The sequence below is a fragment of the Osmerus eperlanus genome, chromosome 3 (genome assembly GCF_963692335.1).
Source record: "Osmerus eperlanus chromosome 3, fOsmEpe2.1, whole genome shotgun sequence".
NCBI lineage: Eukaryota > Metazoa > Chordata > Actinopteri > Osmeriformes > Osmeridae > Osmerus > Osmerus eperlanus.
In genome coordinates this window covers 10,770,687-10,795,981 of record NC_085020.1, presented here as the reverse complement: position 1 = coordinate 10,795,981, position 25,295 = coordinate 10,770,687, and the positions used below count along the sequence as shown (strand labels likewise).

The 25,295-nt window shown below is 46.1% G+C and overlaps 1 protein-coding gene and 1 long non-coding RNA gene across 4 annotated transcripts; one reads left to right on the top strand and one right to left on the bottom strand.

Annotated features, from left to right (window-relative positions):
- Positions 1-1,069: 1,069 nt before the first annotated feature.
- dop1b (DOP1 leucine zipper like protein B) lies at positions 1,070-25,056 on the top strand. 3 transcript variants are annotated; one of them, XM_062457195.1, is made up of 38 exons: positions 1,070-1,267; positions 3,781-3,955; positions 4,931-5,112; positions 5,271-5,441; positions 5,563-5,752; positions 5,933-6,031; positions 6,923-7,046; positions 7,165-7,274; positions 7,505-7,610; positions 7,717-7,834; positions 8,384-8,503; positions 8,676-8,784; positions 8,917-9,153; positions 9,241-9,572; positions 9,708-10,123; positions 10,250-10,521; positions 10,711-10,863; positions 11,639-11,739; positions 11,928-12,118; positions 12,218-13,811; positions 13,951-14,035; positions 14,153-14,338; positions 14,447-14,569; positions 14,716-14,850; positions 14,947-14,999; positions 15,082-15,186; positions 15,417-15,522; positions 15,596-15,755; positions 18,325-18,407; positions 18,496-18,605; positions 19,163-19,312; positions 19,421-19,482; positions 21,599-21,727; positions 21,884-22,020; positions 22,967-23,022; positions 23,118-23,264; positions 23,355-23,487; positions 23,575-25,056. In XM_062457195.1, the coding sequence occupies exons 2-38, from the start codon at positions 3,818-3,820 to the stop codon at positions 23,842-23,844; spliced, it is 6,993 nt and encodes a 2,330-aa protein (XP_062313179.1). In that variant the 5' UTR covers positions 1,070-1,267; positions 3,781-3,817; the 3' UTR covers positions 23,845-25,056. The 3 variants fall into 3 exon arrangements, with proteins under 3 accessions (XP_062313179.1, XP_062313181.1, XP_062313178.1); XM_062457197.1 differs by having other exon boundaries at positions 14,944-14,999; positions 15,417-15,483; XM_062457194.1 differs by having other exon boundaries at positions 14,944-14,999.
- On the bottom strand, positions 17,850-20,562 carry LOC134017514 (uncharacterized). Its single transcript, XR_009929758.1, has 2 exons — positions 19,997-20,562; positions 17,850-18,088 (listed from the first exon to the last, which is right to left on the bottom strand). It is a non-coding gene; the product is annotated as an uncharacterized LOC134017514 (long non-coding RNA).
- Positions 25,057-25,295: the final 239 nt, after the last annotated feature.

Genomic DNA, 25,295 nt, shown 5'->3' with positions numbered 1-25,295 from the left:
TTTGTTCAAATGATCGTATTGTAAACCCAGTATTGTGATACATAATTAATCGTGAGCTGAGTGTATCATTACACCATACGCAATACTGCTCTGGTCACCTGAGATGATCGGACAATCTGCATGTGTCGACAAAGTGCCCAAATTATTCCTTGCATAGCCGTAGTCAGAGGAAAGAAGTTTGTTTTGAGAGAAATTCAGGGTGCTCAGGGGTACGCTGTTGATGGGCTCTAATGGAGGCTTACATAGAGCCTCCAGCACCATGGACAAATCCCACCTAGGCGCTGATGCTCTTTGACGGAGTCTGAGCCTGTACAGGCCTGCAAGGAAGCAGTGGTGAATATCATTAAACGTTAAAATAGGCTAAAGGATATAAACCACATTGTGGTTTATATTCTGCTGCTCTGCTGCTCTCTGCTCTGCTGTATTTATTTGTTTGTGTCAAATAGCACTGTAGACCAGTGAGTAGGATGAATTAGGCCAAGGCCGTAATCATAATATATATTACCCCCCAATATTCAAATCTGGTCAAAACGTCCCCCCCAATATATTGATATAAAAATATACATGTAAACTCCATGGCTATGGCCTTAAATCAGGCATGTGTGGCCAAAGCTCCATAATATAGAAGTGTACGATTGACTGTGCCTAGCTATTCCGTCAGGTAAAATATACCTTAAATAATGTTATCGATATACTGAAACAAGATAAGAAACTTATTAGCTGATTGTTGACCGGCTACTGCACTGTCCCATATCAGAAAAATGTGACAGTCAAGTGAAAGGTTTGTAAACACTGCACATCTTGGATTATACCAAAATTGAGGGGGGGGGAGGGAGCGTTAGTGAAGCGGTGAATGGTATTTTTGTATTAAAAATAAACGGGAAACTAGTACAAACACTGTTCCACAAATGTTCTGAACGAATACCGTAGCTCCAGACTTGGCTTTGTAAAATTAATGCTGAAATGTCAGATTTTTTAGATGAACAACGCGCCTACCGGGAGTCGTGAATATCCACCACACCCCTCCGCGGATCAGGAAGTGCGCTCTTCAAGTCAAACCCAGAATCAGCTGAGGATTCTACTCGCTGGGTTTACAGTAAGATGGGGAGATCAATGTAGGGCTTACGGTACCTTTTGTCTGTCACTAAAACCAACTTGCAGATCTATCAATCAAGATTTATCCAAATTCGTTCACCGCCGATTTGAGTTTTTTCGTTTTTACGTGAATGTTGTCTTCTCATGTTTACGGAAGCTTGCTTTGCAGTTGGTGAGTCATTGATGCGCCCTGTGTGATTGTTTACCGAGCCATTGGATGTTTTCATTTTTAATCCGCCTTGCCCACCTCTATATATCTTAATGGAAGACACACTATACAGCACATATTTGTCTGTGGAACCGATAATATTCCAAATAATAGGTTTGCTATACGGAAGTATTTGTTCAAGGTTATCATTAATTGAAACAGCACATGCATCGCTCTGTCAACTCAAGAGACGAGGCTTATAGAGTTTGGTTTCTGCTTTGTAGGCCTATTGGATTTCTCCCCCCCCCCCCCTCTCTCTCTCTCTCTCTCTCTCTCTCTCTCTCTCTCTCTCTCTCTCTCTCTCTCTCTCTCTCTCTCTCTCTCTCTCTCTCTCTCACACACACACACACGGTCATCAAATTGATGTCCATCCTGATCATCAGACCAGCTTACATAATGCAGGTTAGGTCTTTCAGATGTATGTGGACACCAGACCATCACACCTATAAGCTTGGTGAACATCCCATTCCAAAACCATGGACATGAATGGAGTTGCCTCCCCATTGCAGCTATAACAGTTGCCATTTTTCTGTGAAGGTTCCAGCCTGATCTGTACGTTCCTGTTTAGAAGATGGGCTGGACTGTAGTGGATACAGAATTATACAGCTTGTACATAAAACAACTTGGTGGTGCATCTGCCTCTCAGTTTCAGCAGTAGCTTAGACCAAAAGCTAGTTAGTTAGCACTGTGTGGCAGTTAGCATCACAATCTCTGTCAGACGATGTGTCTCTTTAACTTGCCTGTGGGGCATGTGTCCACCCACTAAATACACAGGCAGTCTCAGAAATAGAGCAAACTGCACAGGTCAGGTTAGGAGTATTTTGGTTTCAAACCAGCCAGACTCACTGCACACTTACAGTAGTGTTGTGTTATAAGTGATTTGGACCCTGCTTCCATTTTCCCCTTTAGATCTACAGTTAATCAGTTGCTCAAGTCGAATTGTGTGTGTGTGCTCTTGTCTTTATATCCCCCTGTTCTCTGACACTCCTCCTGCAGCCTTTGTTTGAGTGCAAAGATTAGTTTACTTATCCATCATCCGAAGTTGTACATTGTGTTTGCATACCCCTTAAGTAACTTGGGTTAGTCAGCCTATCCACTGAGCTTTTTTGCTATGCAAAGCATCCTAAAGGCATTACAACCATAGTCCTGTCGTTGGAGGCTGGTGCGAATATCTGGTGTGTAAAATGTGCTTAGTTGAAGCTGGTGGAATTTCTGGTGTCTAAACATGTGATTTTCTTTCTTGCTTTGGGAATTTTTCCATGATCCCTGTAATGTGCTATGTTTGAAGGTGAATATAATGGCGTTAATGCTGATAGCTTTTGCCATTCAGGAAACTAAGAGATTATGTAATAGGCCCGCTGTCTGTCTGCCACTTAGAATGCAGTGATTACTCATCTCTTTTTCTGTCTATAAGGCTATATCTCTTTTCTGCCTGCTTTTCAGTCCTTCTGAGAAACAGATATGTGCAAGAAAGAGAGAGAGTTTAAGCTATGGTCAGTGACAAAATCATTCAGACACTCTTGTGTGAAGATATATTTCTAGTCCGTCAGCCTGCCAGTCAGTCCTTCAGGTACTAGGGCCCGAGTCTTAAAAGACTGAGGCTCTACTTTGAAAAGGCATCTACACTTTGCAGTCTTTCATAGATGACAGACAGACATTCACTGTTTTACTGAGCTGCCTGCTCAGCTCAGGCTGTCTGGTTGTGGAAGTTTTTTGACTATGGTTGAATACCAGACTGGGGTGTACAGTAGAGCAAGTAGATCCCCAGAGCAGGGAGCTTCATGTTATTGCCTTCCCTACACCATTAGACTGGTTCTAGAGCACTACTCAGAGCACTGTCCGGGAGTATATTTATTGATAAAATGGATGGGTCAGCTGTTCCCTGGACTTCTCTCTTGGTGTGGACTGATGCATGTTGCCCTCCTCTCAGGCAAGGCACGTGTATCCAAGCCTGACCAGGCTAACACCCCCCTTCCTCTCTCTCTCTCTCTCTCTCTCTCTCTCTCTCTCTCTCTCTCTCTCTCTCTCTCTCTCTCTCTCTCTCTCACGCTCTCTCTATGTATGTGTCACACTCTCATATCTTGTACATCATCTCAGTTACATTCACATCACACTCTTGCCATATGCAGCAGAGCCAAGCATGCAGGCTGAGATAATGGATAGCTTATATGTGCTATATGTGCAGGAGAGGTAAACAGTCAGCACTTGGACTCATTACCTTCTCTTTCCCTGTCATCTCCTTTCAACTCTTCTCTTCTCCGCCATGTGTGTTTGTGTGTGTATCCCTGAGTATGTAATAATTGATGTTGCCTTGAGCGTTCCAGAGCACACATTCAGTGCCTTCGTAACTAAGTGGTACAGACATATCCTGAGTAGGGAATAGGGATAGATTTCTTGAAACTTTGTACTATCACCTTTTATTTTGTAATACCTCCTCCTCACCCCGGTCCTCCTCGCCTCCCTCTTCTCTCCTCCAGACCCACAGTTTCCGTGCTGGGACAAGACTGAGCCATCATGGATCCCGAGGAGGTGGAGCTCCAAAATGACTATCGTTACCGTGGTTACGCAGCCGTCATCGAGAAGGCGCTGCGAAACTTTGAGTCCTCCAGCGAGTGGGCGGACCTCATCTCCTCCCTGGGAAAGCTGAACAAGGTAGACACACACATGCAACACAGCCCACATTCAGTACTCACAACATAAAGAAAAGTGAACACTGGTACATATGTGGTTGGTCTATCATTGGGCCAAGCGACACTGCTATAGAATAATATTGTTGTTTAAACACAGATAACGCCCAATCAATATGAAAAAGTCCTCTTAGTTTCAATGGTTTCAGTCTTATATAGAAGGTTGGTCATGTATTCCTGTAAAGATGGTGGTGCTTTGTACTGCATGCACTGTTACCAGTAACTGTCTCTACCTCTGCTTTTGAGCACTGATCTCAGTGCCCAGCCTGTACATAACTAGTCTAGTGGTGTCGTCCAACACCCAGCCTGTACATAACTAGTCTAGTGGTGTCGTCCAACACCCAGCCTGTACATAACTAGTCTAGTGGTGTCGTCCAACGCCCAGCCTGTACATAACTAGTCTAGTGGTGTCGTCCAACGCCCAGCCTCTAGGGAGCCTAGTGTGTGTTGTTCTCCTGCCTGCTCCACAAGTTTCTGCTGGGGACTTTGGACTATGAGGAATCTCAAGCTTGGATTAAGTCTCAAGGAGAGGAGGAGCAAGAGAACATTGACAATCAGTCAATCATTAAGCTGTACACCACACATAAAAGGAACCTGTGCAGGTGATTTTTTGGGGGGGGGGGTTGTTCTAAATGGCCTCTCAAAAGCCAGCCAGACTGCAGTCTTTGTGTCTCACCATGTCTCCCTCTGTCTCTCCCTATCTGCCAAACTTCTAAATGTCTTTCCCTGCCTCAACCATTCTCTCTCTCTCTCTCTCTCTCTCTCTCTCTCTCTCTCTCTCTCTCTCTCTCTCTCTCTCTCTCTCTCTCTCTCTCTCTCTCTCTCTCTCTCTCTCTCTCTCTCCCTCTCTCCCTCTCTCCCTCTCCCTCTCCCTCTCCCTCTCCCTCTCCCTCTCCCTCTCCCTCTCTCTCTCTCTACCCAACCCCCCTCCTTCCTCTAGGCCCTGCAGAGTAACCTGCGGTATTCCCTGCTGCCTAAGAGGCTGATTATTGGGAAGCGTCTGGCCCAGTGCCTTCACCCTGCCCTACCCAGCGGCGTCCACCTCAAGGCCCTGGAGACCTATGATATCATCTTCAAGATTATCGGCACCAAAAGGCTGGCCAAGGACCTCTTCATCTACAGGTATGCGTCTGTTTGTGCATACACTATATATGCTGTAATAGCTGAAACACACACAGGTTCCTTTTTTGTTTAGGCTCTGATGTATGTGTTTTTGTGTTATGCATGTGTGTATGAATGCTGTGTGTGTGTGCGCATGTGTGCGTTTCTGTGTGTTGCAGCTCTGGCCTGTTCCCCTTGCTGGGTCATGCTGCTATGGCGGTAAAACCTGTCCTTCTGACTCTGTACGAGCGTTACTACCTTGCCCTGCAGAGGGCCCTCTTACCCAGCCTGCAGGCCTTCATCACTGGGCTACTACCTGGCCTGGAAGAGGGCCTGGAGGTGTATGACAGGTAGACACACACAAATATTTGCTCTCATGCTCCCATACATTCACAAATAAACACACACAAATGTACTAAGGCATAATGGTAACAGTAATCCCTGAACAGTAAAGAGCTTATTTCCCTGCAGGACGGATGCGCTGCTGGTGCGTTTGTCTCTGCTGGTTGGCCAGCAGGTGTTTTATGGAGCACTATGGGGCAGTGTGTTGGTCAGTCCTGTCATCAGACTGCCTGCATCCATCTTCATCGTCACACACTTTGACCGCATGGCCTCCCCCAGCCAGCAAACACATATGCTGGGCTACGACAACGGCCTGGTGGTGAGTCTGCCTGCGTGCGTTTGTCTGTTAGTTACCCTCTGTCTCTGTGACAGCTGACAGTGTTTCTCGTCGATTGCAAGGGACCTCCTGATCACTAGTTGCCAAACTAGTCAATAACATGAGCTATTAGTAGGCTACATGAGTTTGTCCCCTGACAACCTGTACATCCCTTTCTCCTAGATAAAGTCTCTTCGCTTGGCCCTTCAGGACTCCAATGTTCTGGTGCAGAGGAACATGCTGGAGATCCTCCTCTACTTCTTCCCCCTCGCCACCTGCCTGGTTAGTGTATATTCACTGTATGTGTGTGTGTGTGTGTACTGTATGTGTTTGTTTGTGTGTGCATTTTACTCTTGTTGAAGAACTTCACTTCTTCCAGAAGGATTATCAAAAATAGAGTCTGAGACAGAATATCTTTCAAAAAGTCAAGGTGGCTCTTGATGGTTTATTTCAGCACGGCAGTTGTACACAGGTATAGACAAAACGGCAAAAGACCCTCAAATGCCCCAAACATCCTCTTTTTATAGACTGATATGAGGATCAGACCCCCGCCCTGCATAATGCACTGACGTGACCTTCTGGAAGGTTCTATAACCCGTTCCTGACCATTCCCAAAACTGCATACGCCTTATCTGGCTGAAGAAGTTGTTGACAACTTCTTTACTGGTGATAAAGCCCACTTCACCCCTCCTTCATGTGGCCTTGTCTTGTTTTCTTCACCTCACAACAACCCCACTTCAACCCTTCTCCACCAGAACGTTCCTCTCCTCCAGTTTCCTTGGTTCTGGCAGAACCTGTTACTTCAGATGCTTGACTTCGACCCCTTGGGAGTAGATACAGCTATTGTTCCACCACACCAGATGTATCCCTTCAGACCTCCTCCTCTTTCAAGCCATGAGCACCCAGTTGATGAGTCTAGCGATCCCTTTATTAAATACTAACAGCCCATTCTTCTCCAAAACACACATGCATTTCCCATCTTAAGTTTGCCAACCTATTTCCCCATCAGATATCCTCTCTATTCTGGTTTGATCCTGTTCAGAGTATAATTCTACTGCGTAGGCCCCAGTCCGCCATCTTAGGCCCCAAATCTCTGACCCCGTGTACACTTCTCCGGTTGCCACCTTCCCAATAATCAATTTCCCACCACCCTCTCCCCTGTTTTCCCACCAGCACCCAATAGAGAGCAGTATTCCTATGACGGTTGAAGACATGATCACAGTGGTGTCAGCCGCCTCTCTTACTCTGCTGCGCAGAGACATGTCCCTCAACAGACGCCTCTATGCCTGGCTCCTAGGTACACAAACACGCTACAAACCTGTCACTTTGGATCAAAGACCTTATGCCTTGGTGACAGATTAACGTTTGTTTGTTTGTGTGTTTGTTGTTTGTCGTTGCTGTCTCGGCATGTCCAGGCACAGACATTAAGGGAGGTATGGTGGCTCCAGACCCCAACCTCTCCACCACTCTTGAGGAACACACTGCCAACTACTTCAACACCTACTCTAAAGAGCTGCTCGTACAGGTGAGGACAACCCTACCCACACTACAGTGAGATGCCTCACCAAGGTTGCACATATTTACTTACTTACACTATAGCAACCAGCCGTCACAATTAACATCACCACCCACCTTTCGAGTTTTGTGGTTAGTGGGCTGCTGAGCTGGTGTTGTGGGGAAAACAAAACAGTTTACTCTTTACATGAAACATCCTATTGTGTGTGTGTGTTCTCACTCTGGGGTGTCTGTCTTAAGGCTCTGATCAGCATCCTGAAAAAAAAAGATGTCAACGTGGAAAGCATGATCTGTTACCTCCGACCTTTCCGCATCATCATCAGCCTCCTGGATAAACCAGAGATAGGTAAACACACAACGGAGACAGAGACAAACATTCTCGATTTCTCGACCTACATGTCTCTTTCTTTCTATGACGATGATGACGTTGATGAAGGCGCTACACTCTGCAGGTCCCCCAGTCCTGAGCAGTGTGCTGCTGGAGGTGGTCAGGGCATTCTACAGCTACTGCCGAGAGATGCTGGGGGAGGACACCACCACCTCGAGCCTCTCCAGCAACCAGCTGGCCAGGTGGGAGGAGGATGAAAGACCTAAATATCAACATTAGTATGCCTTGCTGAAGTGAATTGATAGTTTGAGAGACGTATTAAAGTAACAGTAAAACCCAGGTAAAGAACCATCAAGTGGGGGCACATATGCATGTTAATCACACAGGTGTGTAATAGAGCAGAGACAATGGGCACAGTCAATGGAAAGTTACAGGTGTACACGACAAACTAGTTACATGCATAAACTGTCCTTGAGAAGGGGGGGGGGGGTACTGAGATACTGAGAAAAGGTCAGAAAATATTGTGTGTCGTAAGAGAATAATATGAGGGAGGGGGGGGCACACTGTTCCCTGTTGTGGAAGCTGTGGAGGAGGAGGAAAATGGATGATAAAAAAAATGGACATCTGACTATGTTGTTGGATGATGGACAGATGATGCTGTTATTAGTTGATGGTTGGTTGAATGGATTGATTGGTTTTGATTAAAAAATGTGTTTGCACAATTTAGTGATACACAAAGGGACACAACTAGAATGTGTTTGTGTTGTGTGTGTGGTGTTTTTGTGTTCCAGTCAGTTCAAGGAGAACAAGAACTCATCAGAGATAATTAAAACAGTAAATTTGCTGGTGAGCTCTATGGACATTGAGTATCTTTGGGACTACATGACCCAGTTATTCTGCAAAAGCATCAGGTAGGACAAAAACACACAGTACACACGGTTCTTAAATACTGCAGAAATACTTCATATGATGAAATATTTCACACAATACAGTATTTATCAAGGCAGTGTCTGACCAGATGTGTTCCTTCTCATTTTCTGCCCCCCCCCACCCTCGCTCTGTCCTCCCTCCCTGTCTTAACAGTGATCCAGTTGACCAACCCTCCTTCCATCAGCCGGAGAAGAGCCAACCAGCTACCTCTGTCTCTGAGATGTCCAACCTTATCATATTTCTGCTGGATGTCATCCCTCTGGTACAAACACACTCAGGCGCATGCTCGCACATAAACACATCCATTCATACAAGTAGGTGCACAGACATGTACACACATCTAAAACATATGCCTGCCTGTGTGTGTGTGTGCATGTGTGTGTATCCTTCCCAGGAGCAGCATGCAGATATCCAGTCCCAGCTTCTGCCTGAGATGTTGTGCTCCATGCTGCAAGCTCTCAGGGGTCACATGACCACCCTGGACTTATCAGATCTGAGACAGGGCCTGTGTGCCTGCTTCAAGGTGCTCTGCAGGATACAGATGCCCGTTGCTTATATGGACATGGAGGTGGAGTCTTCTACACAAGATGCAGAGTTACAGATCTTGGAAGAGGCAGACAAACATAGTCAGGTAACATAGTCGTGTTCTGTGAAAATATTTTGATTTAGGATTTATTAGGTATTAAATCAAGTGATTATCCATTTCCCTCTCATACAGGCGAATGAGAATTGTGGAGAGAAGGACCACGAGGCCAAGGACCATGGTAACGGTATCCTTAACAATCAGGAGGCCAATGAGGAATCGGAGCCAAATAATGGTACCAGACAGGAGGAGGAACCAGCAGCAAGGGTGTTCCTGCCTCTACGGTCAGAGGACAGTGGATTGGGCATCAGCGCCTCTCCATCAGAGCAGCACCTCCTACCAGGGGTGGGGCCTGGGCCCGAGGGTACAGAGTCATCCGGGGGTGGGGGGACTGTGTGGAGGATGAGGGGCAGCATGGACACCATGACAAAGTATCTGCAGGACATCCTGGCTTATATAACTACCAGGTAAAACCTCCCTCCCTGTCATGCCCTTTCAAAGTCACTGGACAAAGTTGACAGACATACCTTAGACATACCTTAGTCTTGATGAACTCAATCGTTCTCGTTCCCTCTCGCTGTTCCTCTGTTCCTCTCTCTCAGGTACCTGCTGGTCCAGGTGGAGGATGTGAGCGGGGGGCAGGAGGATGAGGTGATACAAACCGACTCTCTAGCGTCCTCTCCGGGGAGGAAATACTCCTTTGGGGGCCGGGAGGGTGCTCAGATCTCCATGCCTCAGATCAAAAGCAAACTGGCAGAGCTCTTCAGCCCCAACAAGCACAAACTGCGCTCATTTTCGGACACGGCCTCAGACCCTTCCACGGAGAAGAGGCGGGGCAAAGCGGGAGCACTAGACTGGGGTGGGGGCTACATGCCGAGGGGAAGGGCGGAGATTACCGAGGTGTGTCGGCAGGCGTTCACAGCAACCTGTCACCTGCTGCTAGAGGCTACAACCTTCCCTGTCTACCTGACAGAGCAGGAGAACCAGGATCTCTACAAGGACATGTTCAACAGCACGGGTGAGACTGATGTACACACACCTACACACACACACACGTTAGACCTCCACACACCCACACACAAGTCTTGGAGACATTTTGAGAGTAAGAATCGAAACAGTATCTAATTGCATGTTTTACCATCAGGCAATGATGTGGGCAGCCTGCCAGAGTGGCTGAGGTCCTTGATGACCCTGTGCTGCCTATCCAGAGACCATCATGTCCAGCACACTGCTGTGTCATCTCTGCTAGAGCTGGTCAACCATTCACAGTCCCTGGCCCTGGTCATCCAGGACAAGACCAGACGCCACCAGGCAGCAGATGCCAACCCCTCGAGTGGACGCCTGCAGATGGTCACCATCCCGCCCATCTACCCCGGCCTGCTCAGTGTCATCGAGGAGGGCACCGACTTCTACCAGGTCAGAACCCTACTACAGACATGATGATGATTATGATCATGATGGTCATAAATCACACACTGGTTGGCATTTAGATCATGTGAGGCAATCTACTGTATATTCAGGGCACTGGCCTGGCACTGAAACAGTGTTTGTGTGTGTGTGTGTGTGTGTGTGTGTGTGTGTGTGTGCATGTGCTCGTCCGTCCAGCGAGTGGCCCAGATGCTGTGGAGCCAGCTGGACACAGAGAGGAGGGAGCAGCACATCTCCTGCGTGGAGCTCTTCTATCGACTACACTGCCTGACACCTTCTGCTAACGTCTGTGAAGACATCATCTGCCAGGCTCTACTGCACAAGAACAAGGTAGAATACACACACACTGCACCAAGCATACCCAACAAACTGTTGTGATAGAATTTTAGGATTTATGTAGGATTAATGTGTTTTAAATGTGGTTCATTTATAAGAGACATGCTGGAATATCAACTTATGTTGTTTACAGGAAGGGGAGATAATTAAGCTGAGTTTGTAGAAAGTTGAGAGGTTGAGGAGTTGAGAGGTTGTAAAGCTTAGGAACTGTTGGGGGATTTTTTATGATAGGGCAGATGGCTAATAATGTATTAGCTATTTCTGAGGGTGATGACCCCACAAAGGACAGTTGACCGTTTTGGATGCTCAACTTCTGGAGTTTTATGACTTTCTGACTTGGAGAGAAATGCAGCACGAGAGTTTTTATCATCTGGGGAGAGGAGCTTTGGGACGTCAGGTTCTGAGGCTGTGTTATTTCAACTATGATTACATTGTCTTAGGAGTGGGCTAATGATGGGAAGAGACTGAAAACAGATACATGTCTGGTTTCAGTTCAGGAGATCATCGTATAGAAGTATGTGTCCCTGGCCCTCCCTCGTACTCCTTCTAGAGCTTTCTATTTTCTTCTGGCACCATATCTGCTGTTGTCCTTTTCTCAACTTTCCAAAACTCCTGCTACCACATTCCTTACTAACACAGCCCAATCCTAGGCTTTCTTCCTGAACACTGGATACCCCACATGCCTGCCTACCTGCCCTATAATCAATAAACCCCGAAAATCCATATCAAGCATGGTTTTTAGTGTTCTGTGTCCTGTCTTTCTCTTGAGACCATGCGCCTGGAGGCTCTCAACAGGTTTTCCATTCTGTGGCATCTGACACGGGACATCCAGACCAACAGAACCATGTCACTCAACCGCTCCTTTGACAGGTACTCAATTATCTTTTCACCTTGTAGTCTGTAGTCTTGTTATCAGTAGTCTTGTAATCAGTAGGCATGTTGCCAGTATTATTGTAGTCAGTAGTATTGTGGGCATTGGTCTGGTAGTCAGAAATTGTGTAGTTATAGTCATGTAGTCAATAGTCATGCAGTCAGGCTAGTCTTTGACTCTGTTACAGGTCGCTGTGTGTGATGGTGGGCAGTCTAAACCGTTCTGATGGGTCCATGAGTGCAGCAGCCCAGTGCTGGTTGGTCAGAGCTCTGTCCCTCGGCGATGTGGCCCGCATCCTAGAGCCTATCCTGCTCCTCCTCCTCCACCCCTCCACTCAGCGCTGCTCTATCCAGAGTTACAAACTCAGCCTCACCACAGGTCAGCCTGGCAATGTGTGTGTGCGTGTGTTTTTTCTCATCTTGTGTATGTATTTGGCATTTGTACTTAGTTTTTGCAAATTTGCTCGCCTATTCCCAGGGAACCTAAAGTTGCTTAGTAACAGAAGCCGAAGCTCTACTAAGGGTTCAAGGACATCTACGGATGCCATGGCAACAGAGAATACCGCATTTGATTACACAACCTTAGTGGACAGGGAAGCCTTGTGGGCAGAGCTAGACAGCAATCCAGACACAACCAAACCCTCAGATACCGTGACGGCCTCCCACAGCGGCAGCGAGGAAACAGAAGAGGAGGATGATGTGGAGAAGGAAGAGGAGGGCGAGGAGGAGAGCGACCACACAGAGTCAGCTGACACCAGTGGCGCCCAGGTCTCCACGGAGAGCTCTGGATCTGCCCCCTACCGCAGCAGCACGGAGGAAGGAGGTTTGACCAATGGCCTGCGGAGAGTGGAGTCCGAGCACACGCAGGCCTCGGATTCACTGTCGAGCGAGGAGGAAGAGGACCTGGAGCTTGAAGCCATGGCGAGGTCCCGCCTGCTGAAGCAGGAAAGGGAGAAGAGGGAGGCCGTCAACTCGCTTTTCAGGCATGTGCTGTTATATCCTCAGGCCAGCGGGGGGCAACATCTCCTCCAGGGCTTGACTTTACTGTCTAGCCTGCTGAGGAGTTCTGCCCAGCAGCCGCTGGTGGACGCCCTCTCCTCCACCTCCTTGGACACAAGCTCCTCCTCCCACCTCAACCTCGTCTCCAATCTGCTACAGCGCCACCAGCAGGCCCTGGAGGGCGGGACGTTCTACGGCCACCTGGCATCCCCCACCGCTACAGCTTCCCCACCCCCAGTCTTGCTCCTGGAGGTGCTGGTGTCCCTGTGTTTGCGCTCTCTGAGGTCCCACTACCCCTCCTACCTCAGCCTAGGGCCCAGGGACATGCAAGAGAACCGGGAGGTGCAGGTGAAGAGCGTGGAGATCCTGACCTGCCTGATAACCCAACTGGTCTTTGTGGTGCGTGGCCAGCAGGAGGGCTTGGATGTGGGCCACAGGCGAGGCCAAAGCCTGAGGAATGGATGCAACCTGGAGCCCATCCACAAACTCCTCTCTGGGTGTAATGTGCAGCAGTATGCCCTGCTCTGCCTCTCGGCCTCCATGTACATAAGTCAGAGAGGGGCAGAGAGGGAGGTTGGTGGTGGAGGGGACTTGTTGGAGGAGCATGGGGGACTGTCGGAGGAGAGCCTGGTCCACCTGGGGCAGAGTGGGGGGCAGGAGCAGTACCCGCTCCAGATTGAGCTGCTCAAGCTTCTCCAAGCGCTTATAGTCCTGGAGCACCATATCTGGCCAGGGGGGTCAGGGCACCCTGAAGACTCCCCCGCTGCCTCCACCCCTCTAACCCGGGAATGGCAGACGGCCGTCCTGTTCCAGCAGTCGATCAAGGCAGCTCAGTACGTCCAGACCCAGCCCATCACAGCACAGGGCATGTTCGTGTCTGCGGCGGCCAGGGCTCTGCAGCCTCAGTACGGCTATGGCATGCACCCCCACTGGCTAGCGCTCCTGCGCGGCTCCCTGCCCTACCTGGGTAGGTCTCTGAGCATCATCGTGGCGCCTCTCATCACACAGATCTGCAAGAACCTGGATGAGCTGGCCAAACAGTACGAACATGACGGGGGCAAGGCCACACAGAGGTACGCATACATACGTACATGCATGCACACTGTACACAGTTACCACTGTCTTTTTTGGATGTGTGTCGTGAGAGATATGCATGTGTTTAACTTATGTATGTTTATTTGTTGATGTCACGTTAATGTCTTCTCTCTACAGAAGAGAGAATATCGCCCCTGACTATCCCCTGACTTTGTTGGAAGGCCTGACCACCATCACACACCATTGTTTGCTGGACCATAAGGTGATGCGCGCACACATACAGCACACTGGCACATTCAATCCTACGTTTCTCAATTGAATTGAGATTGAATAGATCTTTTTCATTTCCTCTACATCCTGCTCTCACACTCCCTGTCAGTCTCTGGTGGCCTGTGATTCGGCAGACGTCCGCAACGTCCGCAACGCTGTGATCGAGGAGTTGCCGCACATACTCAATAGCATGGCTCTGCTATGGGGCGTGGTCAGGAGGGAGGAGTCTCAGAGAAGGGGCTCTGACTCCCCCCAAACCATCAAACATGCCTCCGTGTACTTCAGAAGCGCCAAGGTGGGAACCGTGGGAAACGTGGTTTTGTATGCGTGTGTTGAAGCGTGAGTGAACATGTGTGTGATATGTTCCGTGTGTGTGTGATATGTTCCGTGTGTGTGTGTGCAGGTCCTGAAGCAGCGTGTGCTGGACCTGCTACTGCCTCTGACAGGCCAGTATGGGGTCCAGCTGATGGCCTCAGTAGGAGCTGTCTGGAGCAGCAGAAGAAGCAAGAAGAGGCACAAGAACAAGGTGAGAAGATTCTGTGTCTCACTCGCTCTCTCACAAGCACACGTACACTGGCTCACAACGACACGTTTGTCTCTCGTTTCCACTTCTCTCCGTCTTTCTCTCTGTCTTGCTCTCTTCTCTCCTTCTCTCTCTCTCTCTCTCTTCAGATCTTGCCTGTCGCCAGTGAATCTCGTCTGACAATCGTGGATCTGGTGACATCACTGAGCACACTCCACGCAGAAACCATCCTCCAACTAGTTAAAGAGGTGGTGAAGAAACCTCACCAGATCAAAGGAGACAAGGTGCATGCACATGCAGTCACACACTCGCTCACTCAATCACACACTCATTAACATACGCACATGTTAACTGTGTGTTCTTCTCCTTCTTGGTAGAAGGTCACTCTGGTAGACATTCCCATGCTGCAGTTCAGCTACGCCTATATCCAGAGGTAAAAAGAAATATAACATACAGCCTCAGACATAACAGGACTTTCACCTGTTACTGACTGTATTTGACCTCCTCTCTCTCAGTGTTTCATCCCAAACCCTCCAGGAGAATGTGGCACCTCTTCTCAGTCTGCTGAGAGAGTCTGTCCAGCTCAACCTGGCTCCACCTGGTCACTTCCTCCTTCTGGGGTCAGTCAGTCAGATACAAACACACATACACACACACACACACACACACACACACAAACACAAACGTCCCTGTTCTCTCCGCTCTCTCTATATACACACACAAACTACCATTTGCCCCTGTTGTGTCTTCTACAAATAAACAAACGGTAGATGTATCATTTTTCTCTGACAGCGAGCAAGGCTTGATAAACACTAAAGCATACAAGCTCAATGTCAAACTTCTGTCTCAGGATTCTGAATGACTTTGTAAACCGGCTACCCAACCTGGACAACAAGAGGGACACCAAGGACATGCAGGTCAGCCAGCTAACCAGTCATCCGGGACCTGCTGCTATGGTTAGTGCCAGAGCTATAGGTTATGATATGGTTCTGACTCCTCCATCCACATCTGTCCTCCATCCCACACCAGGAGGTGACTCAGCGGATCCTGGAGGCAGTGGGTGGGGTGGCAGGGTCTTCTCTGGAGCAGACCAGCTGGCTCAGCAGGAACCTGGAGGTTAAAGTTCAGCCCCAGGTCTGCCCCGTCGATGAGGAGCCGGACGATGTAGACACAGACATTGACCTCTACGGTAACCACAAAGACCACACACACACACACACACACGGGCAAGCACACTCACAAAACTGAGCTCATACTCATGCACGTTATGTACAAATACATACACACAATCTTCCTACTTCACAGAACAAATTGAAAGCAGACCATTCTGTTTGTCATAGAATCTTAATTCTCCACACACATACATATCCAAATCAAACTGTAATGTCAGGAATCTCTGTCTGTCTCTTTCTGTCTGTCGGACGTGTAGTGTCACATATGAAATTGTTTGGACGAGCGGTTTGTGACAAATAAATATAAACGTATTTGCCACCAACAGACACTGCGCTAGTGTTCACAGGTTTCCTGTCAAATGAGGAGAGGTAAAAGGGATAGAGTGAGTCAGGTGGCTGAGCGGTTAGGGTATCGGGCTAGTAATCTGAAGGTTTCCAGTTCGATTCCCGGCCGTGCCAAATGACGTTGTGTCCTTGGGCAAGGCACTTCACCCTACTTGCCTCGGGGGAATGGGTACTTACTGTAAGTCGCTATGGATAAGAGCATCTGCTAAATGACTAAATGTAAATGTAAAATAGTTGGTTAGCTTTATATTCATCACCACAAATCTTTAGCTACCTAGACATACAGTATAGTTTGGCTTTCAGCAGTTAACTTAGCTAGCAAGTGTAATTCAATTTTATATTGTATGTGGGTACAAATTAGGTACAGTGTACAGTTACAGGTACAATATGTACAGTTAAATGTATGTGGTTTTCAAGAGTGATTTGAATTAGGGTTCCATTTTCCATTGTCCATTGTTCCATTGTTCCATATCCATAGTTAGCTTGCAGCTAACAGGAAAGGAGATAGTGTTGTGTAATTTTTTTAAATTAAGATGAGGCTGCTCATGCTGCTTACACAATGAGGCTCTTTGTAATTCCTCTCTACTTAGGGTCAGTGCTGACCTTGGGCAGGTGGCTACAGATAAGATTCTTGGCATAGGGTCAAAAACAGTGCATCTTGACTTCGAGCTTAGGCCTCTGCCTGCAAAGGAAGATGCATACCTACAGGTGGCCTTCTCCCTCACTCCTCAGCCCCTGACACCCAGATCTCACACTCAGGCTCAATATATTATATCATTTAGTGGTAAAAAATGATCAGTCAACAGCTTAACATATAGTTTCCAGTAATATAGAACAATACTAAAAGGGTGATTCGAGAGTTGAATTTTCAATCAGATAAATCCATAATCATAACAAATCTTCACAATCTCAACAGTATGGTGTCAATTTCCACATCAATAGGTCAGAAGGTGGTGAAGGCTATAGAGGGAATGTTTGACCAGTTAGCTGAACTGTTCTCATGGACTGACCACCCTATGGGACAACCTACCCTTGGGGGTGGGAATTTTCTAAATGCTTCCATTTAAGACTTTTGACCTAAGGGGTAACATGAAAGGTCAAAAATGCTGTCTATTTAACTAGAGAAACTAGCAGCCAGTCACAGTCTGCAATATACTGTACATTTAATTAAGCTACCTGATGATTGGCAGAGTGATGGAGCCATTTATCCCTCAAACGGGCACGGCACTAGTACAGATATACTTGACTGAGAAATTACCTGTGATTCCAGTTTTGTATTCAGACCTCCACCACACTGGACCAAGATCAGAAACAACAGCAGAACCTGCCATGTCATCATAGAAACACTGCTGGCATTGAGATGGCGGCGTGCACGGACGCATCGGCTCAACACTCTCTCCTGTTAAACAACTTTTGTTGCACGTCCAATGTGTAATACCAAGGCATTCAAATTGAAATTCCGATAAAAACACTGCTGGGCCTGTACTTCCCAAACCTACCCCAGGCCTTTTAACTATGGAAATCCATGTTGGCACCCAAAGTACTGTACCTCCTGGCCGGCTTCCTAGGAGCTGACAGACAGACAGATGGGTTTGCATGGTCAGCCCAGTGAAGAAGAGATCATAAATAGTCAAGAATTTACATCTGTATTTGCCTTATCTTATCTTGTCTCATCTGTGGCGGTTCGCTAGTTGGTAATACTAGAGCCAACACTTAAAATTATATTATGGTGCAGGACAGCATAAATGAGACGCTGAGACGGTAAATTGAAGGTAATATATTGGTTGTATTTCTTCTTTCAGGGACGACAGAACCTAGTAAGCACACTGCCGTACTAGGTGTTCACAAAGTAAAATAAAAACACTGTTTACGTCAAAGCAAAACGTTAACACAAAACAAAGAAACTACAGGCGGTCCCTCAGGCGCCATTAGCACGAGTATCACGGCTCCGTGCTCCGCTGTTCTCCTTCACATTTTCTCCCCCGTGTTCACCTAATCGGGACCTCTTAAAGAAAACACAATTAGGGTCATGCATTTCACCTGGTTGCTTCTCCCAGTTACTTAATCATGTACATTAGGTTACCTTGGGCCTACCTCCCAGGAGAGGGTGCCCACGGACCCAGTATTCCACCTGAACCATCACACATCCTATTTCCCTGCCTCTGCCCCCTTATTTCCCTGTGATGGTCTTCTATGTCTTATACAATGTATCCTCCTCCCCTGTCTCTCCTCCCTCTTTAGACTCTGTAGCTCAGGCCAGCACAATGGTGTCCTCTTCTGCCCCCTCTGTCTACAGTGTACAGGCCCTGGCACTACTGGCTGAGGTAAGTGTGTGTGTGTGTGTGTGGCTGTGGCTGTATTGTACACACTTTGGGGTGTGTGTGTGTGTGTGACACTTTGCTCCCTTTCTAGATCCTGGCCCCTCTGCTGGACTTGGTGTATCGCAGTGATGAAAAAGAAAAGGCTGTTCCTCTCATCTCTCGTCTCATGTACTACGTATTCCCTTACCTGAAGAACCACAGGTAACAGTCACATATCTTTCGGCATAGTAACAGTATCTCAGCTAAACAAAAAAATCTCAAAATCAGACTCTTCATCTGATTTTAGATACAGGCCATAAAGATTAACCAGAGTAAAACATGGGCCCCTTTTTACACAGCCTGTTAAAGCTGGGAATGTTGCATCTTTATGCCGCCTTGCAGTTCTGTGTCAAAGGCACAGACACGGGATGGAGGGTCATTGTTGTAACGGCAATAAGCTGGCATCGAAGTCAGTAACAGAGCCAAATCGATGTCTGTGTAAAAGGGACAGCTGGCATGGCGAGATTATGCACTCTAACAACAATGATGATGTCACGCCTCAGATTCCGGTGGCATTACGGCTGCATGCAATGTAAAAGCACACATGGGGCAAAATAATGCCGGCTTTGTTGGATCAGGGTAAACAAGCAAAGTCGGCATAATGATGGGTCTTCATTACAGCCATATTGCGGGATCTCTGTATAAAAGGTGCTATAAACTCTTCAAGTTAAAATAAATCTCTATACCCATCTATCTGTATCTCATCTTTTTCTCTCCAGTGCCTATAATATGCCCAGTTTTGGGGCAGGTGCCCAGTTGCTGGCCAATCTGAGTGGTTATGCATACACTAAGAGAGCCTGGAAGAAGGAGGTCTTTGAGCTCTTCATGGACCCCCTTTTCTTCACTATGGATGCATCCTGCACCCCCCAGTAAGAACATGCTTGTGTTGTGTATTTGTGGGTGTTTTTTACAATGAAACACAGAAGCACTTCATCTCCTGACTACTCCCTTACAGTACCTGTTTATGTTTCCTGCAGTTGGAGTTCTATCATTGACCACCTACTGACACATGAGAAGACTATGTTCAAAGACCTCATGAGTAAGTTTTGTTTGCGTGTGTGTTACCGGCAGGGATGAGCAAAGATACATTCAAATGTATCTAAAAATAAAATACCAAATACCTTGATTTTAAGTGTATCAAAATAAATTATAAAATACAGCAGCCATTCCAGGTATCAAAATAAACTACTGTATTTTTGTATTTTAAAAATACAAAAAATACTTTTACAAGAGACCATGAAATCACGTTGCAAACCTTCCATCTATTGGACTATTTGATCTATCCCTTCACCAGTACACTGACTCATTTGATTAAGTCAATGTTTGATTAAAAACAGCTTTTTCCGCCTAACTAGTAAGTCAAGTCAATTTTATTTATCCCACTAGGGGAAATTTGTTTGTAGACAAGTATTAAAACACATTCAATTCATCATAAATACTACATAAATAAAACACATTCAATCCATATAAATACTATATAAATAAATAAACTAAATACTAGTAAAGCAATACATCTGACATGTGCAACCAGCAGATCAAATATTCACATATACCTGTGATCAATGGTATGCAAAATCATGATCCTACTGTTGTAGAAAACAGACCTCCGTAGAAGGTAGTAGAAAAAAGTAGTCGAAGGCAAAATATCTTTCAACGGCTCAAGGCAGCTTTATGGTTTATTTCGGCAAGGCAGATGTGCGTTCACAAACACATACAGGAAAAGACAACTCTTGCTGCCCCAACATTCATGTTTTATAGACTAAATGAGAATAATCCCCCCGCCCTGTACAATATAATGACGGCATCATATCGGAAAGTTCTAGTCTGTCCCTTAACCTGGGTTCCTCACACCCCACCCTGCGTGCACATTGTTTTGGCTGGTAAGGTTGTTGATGAACTTCTCTACAGCTGAAAAGCTCATCTTCTACTTACTCCCCCTCTGATGTCCTGGGCTAATGTCCTTGACGTTCAACAACCCCTCCTCAACCCAACACAACCGGACTTTCCTTCTCCTTCATCACTCTCAATTCTGGCCTCGATCAGCAACAACCCATTACTATTGGTACAGTGACTGTAGTCCCTTAAGGCTAAGTTCAAAGATGATTTGATACCACCAGCTGCAACCTGTCTCGACCTGATTGAGTCTACCATACACTTGAGCAAAAACAGCCTATTACACAACAGCCTATTACACATTCCTTTCCCATACTTAGTTTGCCAAACCAATTACCCCCACCATACTTTCTCATGTTCTGGGTAAAACTAGTTTGGAGTGGACTTTATGAACTGTGCATGGTTTCTTAACTGCGCAGATAGAAGAAGTCAGCCATTTTAGGCCCCAAAACCTGACCTGGGGTAACCTTCCCTGGTTTGCCTTGCTGTCCCATAATCAATTTCCCACAACACTACTAAACAGCTACATCAGTTAGGGTACAATCATTTGGCAATACATTATTTATTTAGCAATCATTGGATACCTATATGGAACTCAAAAACAAACATTTTAGCCCTTTGTCAACAATTATTAAATTATCAATATCTTTAGATGTAGCCAGAAATGTAATCAGAAAGTAGCAACAGAACTTGTCAAGGTATATCAACCCAACTCCAACTACTAATCTCAAGTCTGGGAAAATTACAGAGTAGACCCCAATCAGATGCAGCATCTATACTATAATGCAAGTAATTCAGTCTGTCTGTCTGTCTGTGCAAGTTTATTGTGTTTTTTTGGGGAAAACAATTTGCTCGGAAACCGGGGCACTGTGCACTGGTTGTAATTTTGCAGGTGTCTATCTCAAAATCTCACGTTTGCAAAATATGTTGTACTGAGTTTGGGTCCACTGTGTACTACATCATAACAAATGTGTAGATGTTTGTGGGGTTCATACTATTTAACAGAGAACCAATATAATACATCATGATCAATCATCATGTAGACTAGTCACAAAGTATTTTACAGTATTTTGTTATGACAAAATACAAGTATGTTGATACAAAATATATAACTATTTCCATCAAACCAAACCAATCAAATACAAATGACAAAATCCTATTTTGTATTTGAAATACGTAATTTAAATACATGTATCATAAATACTTCCCATCCCTGGTTACAGGGAGGATTGATATACTGTATGTATTTAACTTTGTTGCAGGCATGCAAAGCAGCTCGCTCAAGCTGTTTTCCAGTGCAGACCAGAAGCCCATGTTACTGAAGAGGCAGGCCTTTGCCATGTTCAGTGGAGAATTAGACCAGTATCACCTCTACCTGCCTCTCATCCAAGGTTGGGTCACTTTCACTTCCATCTGTGATGTTCAAGACTTGTGTGTGTTAGCTGGTGTGCATGAACGGTTGAGCGCCACAGAAAAGTACTACATCCTTAATAGTTAATACATCACACTTAATGCATAAAGATGATCTTCTTCCTTTCATCCACCAGAGCGTCTCACAGAGACTCTGCGTATGGGTCAGACCCCATCTGTCTGTGCTCAGATGTTCCTCATGTTCCGGGTTCTACTGCTCAGGATCTCCCCACAGCACCTGACCTCCCTATGGCCAATCATGGTCACAGAACTGGTGAGCAGGCACTGCCTTGTGCAGACCTCACCTCATGCTGCTTTGGACTTACTGGTGGTGTTCATGTAACACCCGTGGCTAACTCCTGAACTACAGACTTTTATTTTGCTGTCTATGTACTATTGTACTGTGTAAGTACAGCTGTAGTCACTACAACATAGTGACTACAGCTGTACTTACATAGTACAATGCATGAAAAGCAACTTGTGGACATACTACTGTACATTTTCATAATTTGTGCCTGTCACGACGTGAGGTGGGGTTGGACCCAAACGCAGGGGAGTCGGCAGGCATGGCAGAAACAAGGGTTTTATTCTCAAAAACGGGAACAGATAGGGTACTCACACGGACAGGTATGGTAAGGACAAGACAAAGACTGGACACAAAACAGGAACCTAAATACACAACACAATGGACACAATGACGTTAACGAGACAGGTGAAGACAATGACAGGGAAACACTAGGGCAGGACAAAAAACTGAAACCGGGGGGGGCACGGCTGTGGCCGTGACAGTGCCTTAAACTGGCGCAGATGCTGTACAGAGGGTTGTGGGTCACAATATCAGAAAAGCATGCAAAACATTGCATAATGCAACCGGATGTAGTACGTCATTCTGGCAAATACACATTTGATCCATCCACAATTGATGGATGACCATAGACATCAAAACAATATACACACATACACGTGGCACTCTATGCGCAAGCCACAAATTGGTTACATAAAAGCAATGCTAAATTAACCAACAATTGGGATTAACACATCATAAATACATATGAATATTTCCTGTTGATGTTTATGTCCACTATTCCTGGGTACATGAGAGCTTTCTTACAAAAGTCAAAAGTTCCTGCTGGAACCATGGGGCAACAATGAAAGTTCCTAACTGATGTTGAGATTTGTTTAAAGGGTAAAGCTGTCTCTTTTATTTGTTCAATGGACAGATACGAACATTTACTCGGTTGGAGAAAACCTTGCGGGAAGACAAAGAAGTCTCAAAGTGAGTTAATTGTGATTTCAATTTATGAATGACTGAGTCAATCAATCAACCCACTAAGAAGCCACCAAGCTATCCTTCTCTGTCGTACCTTCCAGGCTGACTAAGGTGGTGCGGGGAGCCCTAGACAGGAATGGGTCTGTGCTACACTTCTCCCAGGTAGACCTGGATATGTACCTGTCTGCCTGCAAGTTTCTGGACACCTCTCTGGCCTTCCCTCCGGAAAGGATGCCCCTCTTTCAGATGTAGGACTTTCACCACTCAGCTCAACATGGACTTAATGTGTGCCTAGTATGTCTTAAACCTGTGTCTTAAAAATGTATGCGCGTGTGTAGGTACCGCTGGGCGTTTGTTCCAGAGGTGGACGTTGATCGCTACGGTGGTCCAGAAAACAGTCTGCTGGAGGAACAGCCGGAGTGTAAGCCGCATGTCGTCAGAGTACTGGAGGGACTGCAGCAACGCTATCGAGTAAGGAAACACACGCACACACAAATTGCTTGACCCGATCAAATCTCCATGTCCAATTCTCACAAGGTCCCATCCTGTCTTGTCCAGGCAATGAACGACCTGAGTGAGGAATCCTCCACAGAGCGTCTAGAGTTCCCCCTCCTCAACCTTCGCTCCCTCTCCTCCATAACCCAGCTATGCCCCTTCCTTCGTACTCTCTGCGGCTCTTTCCAAGGCCCTGCCCCCTGCCTGTTCCCAGACGGCAGTCCGGCACTGCCCTACCCTGTGGCAGAATACCCTGCAGCAAGTACAAAGACGGTCCTAAGAAGGCTGGAGCTTATCACTGAGGAGGAGTTCCTGGACGCCATGGAGGGTTAGAACTCAGAATTTAGATGTGGGATTTGCAACTCAAGAGTGAGAACTACAGTTGAAATGTTGAAGTTCTTGCCTTGTCAAGCCTGATCTAGAATCCTTGAAAACATAAGAAGTGGAGCTTAAATTTAAACTTGTAAAATGAATGGGCACAACCACTGAGAGTCATGTTGTATTGTATGCTACCTAAATCTGGAACTGGTCGCAAATGTAATTTTGAATGTTGAGCTAAACATTACTCTTGTCCAATCGTGTAAACCGCATTCATTCATGTGTTATTTTATTTGTAATTACAAAAAATGGGAAAATACTGGAATTTACAGACAATATTGTAATATTCAGTTGAGTTTTTTAGTTCGTTTTTTTTGGGGGGGGGGGGGGGAGGATGCAATCTTCTTCTATAATTTGCTTTGAGGCCATTTTGGGTTTTATCTGATATTAACTCTCAAGTATCTATCTGCAAAGTCTGTCAGTTCCCATTCTTTGAATGTCACAGAGATCTTCTGTTTTACTATTGTGCAATAGTGGTCGACCGATCAGTCTGTCAGCTGATTAATTAGGGCGATTAAATGCTTTTTTGATGTACCTGGCATCGGCCGATGCCTGCACTCTCAAGGCCGATTTTGGCACCTTGTGACAATTTCATAATTTTACAGGGAGACGTCAGCCGACTCAGATCGGCACTCCTAACCTCAGATTCTGTGTGAATAGACACAGACTCAGACCTATACTAGGTTTCCTCCTATGGGTCATGGAAGAGGGAATTGAGTCAGAGTGAGCAATTTGAGGTTTGTTGACCTAGAGTAAGACTAGAGTTGCTAAGATTAAAAAGAGACATTCTAACAGCAGCTGCATTGTAACACCAATAAGAACAATTTAACAGGCAGGCTGATCCCTCTAGTTATCTGAGCTTTTTCCTACAAGCCTATGTCTGTGTATCTGCCTACCTGCATGGCCCTCTGAATGTAATGTCCTGATAATGGAGCACTGTAGATGGATACTCTACGTGGCCATTTCTGGACAGGTCTAATGGGACACAAAGAATATTGTGTTTACTTGTATACCTTTAAAAGGTTTGTGAATAGATGAGTGTCTTAAGTGTTAAATCAGTCCCAATGGTCAATAAGATAACTGTTTTATTAGTAATTGGATGAATGTGATGTTGTATTGTGTATCCCTTCAAATATGTTAATATAAGAAAATAAATGCTTATTGTCATTTTGTTGTTTTATTTACAAATTTTGCGTTTCGGGGCAATAGTTTGATGTGCTAGTATTCATGGTTTTATGCCTCACATCTTAATGTTTCATGGCCCTTTCTCTCAGACGTAAGAAGTCACAAACCTCTGTGTGACAACTGACAACAAGCTTGGGCCCACTTGTGCCCCCCTAAATGTAGAGTGGATAACTATAAACTATAAACATTTTGTATTTTGCCTGCTATTGCCTGCAATACAG

Bases quoted from the DNA above. Each gene is read 5' to 3' on its own strand.
- dop1b (XM_062457194.1), top strand. From the start codon at position 3,818: ATGGATCCCGAGGAGGTGGAGCTCCAAAATGACTATCGTTACCGTGGT. The intron at 10,864-11,638 runs GTAGAATACACA...CTTTCTCTTGAG, and splicing joins CTCTACTGCACAAGAACAAG to ACCATGCGCCTGGAGGCTCT. The intron at 15,000-15,081 runs GTAAAAAGAAAT...CCTCTCTCTCAG, and splicing joins AGCTACGCCTATATCCAGAG to TGTTTCATCCCAAACCCTCC.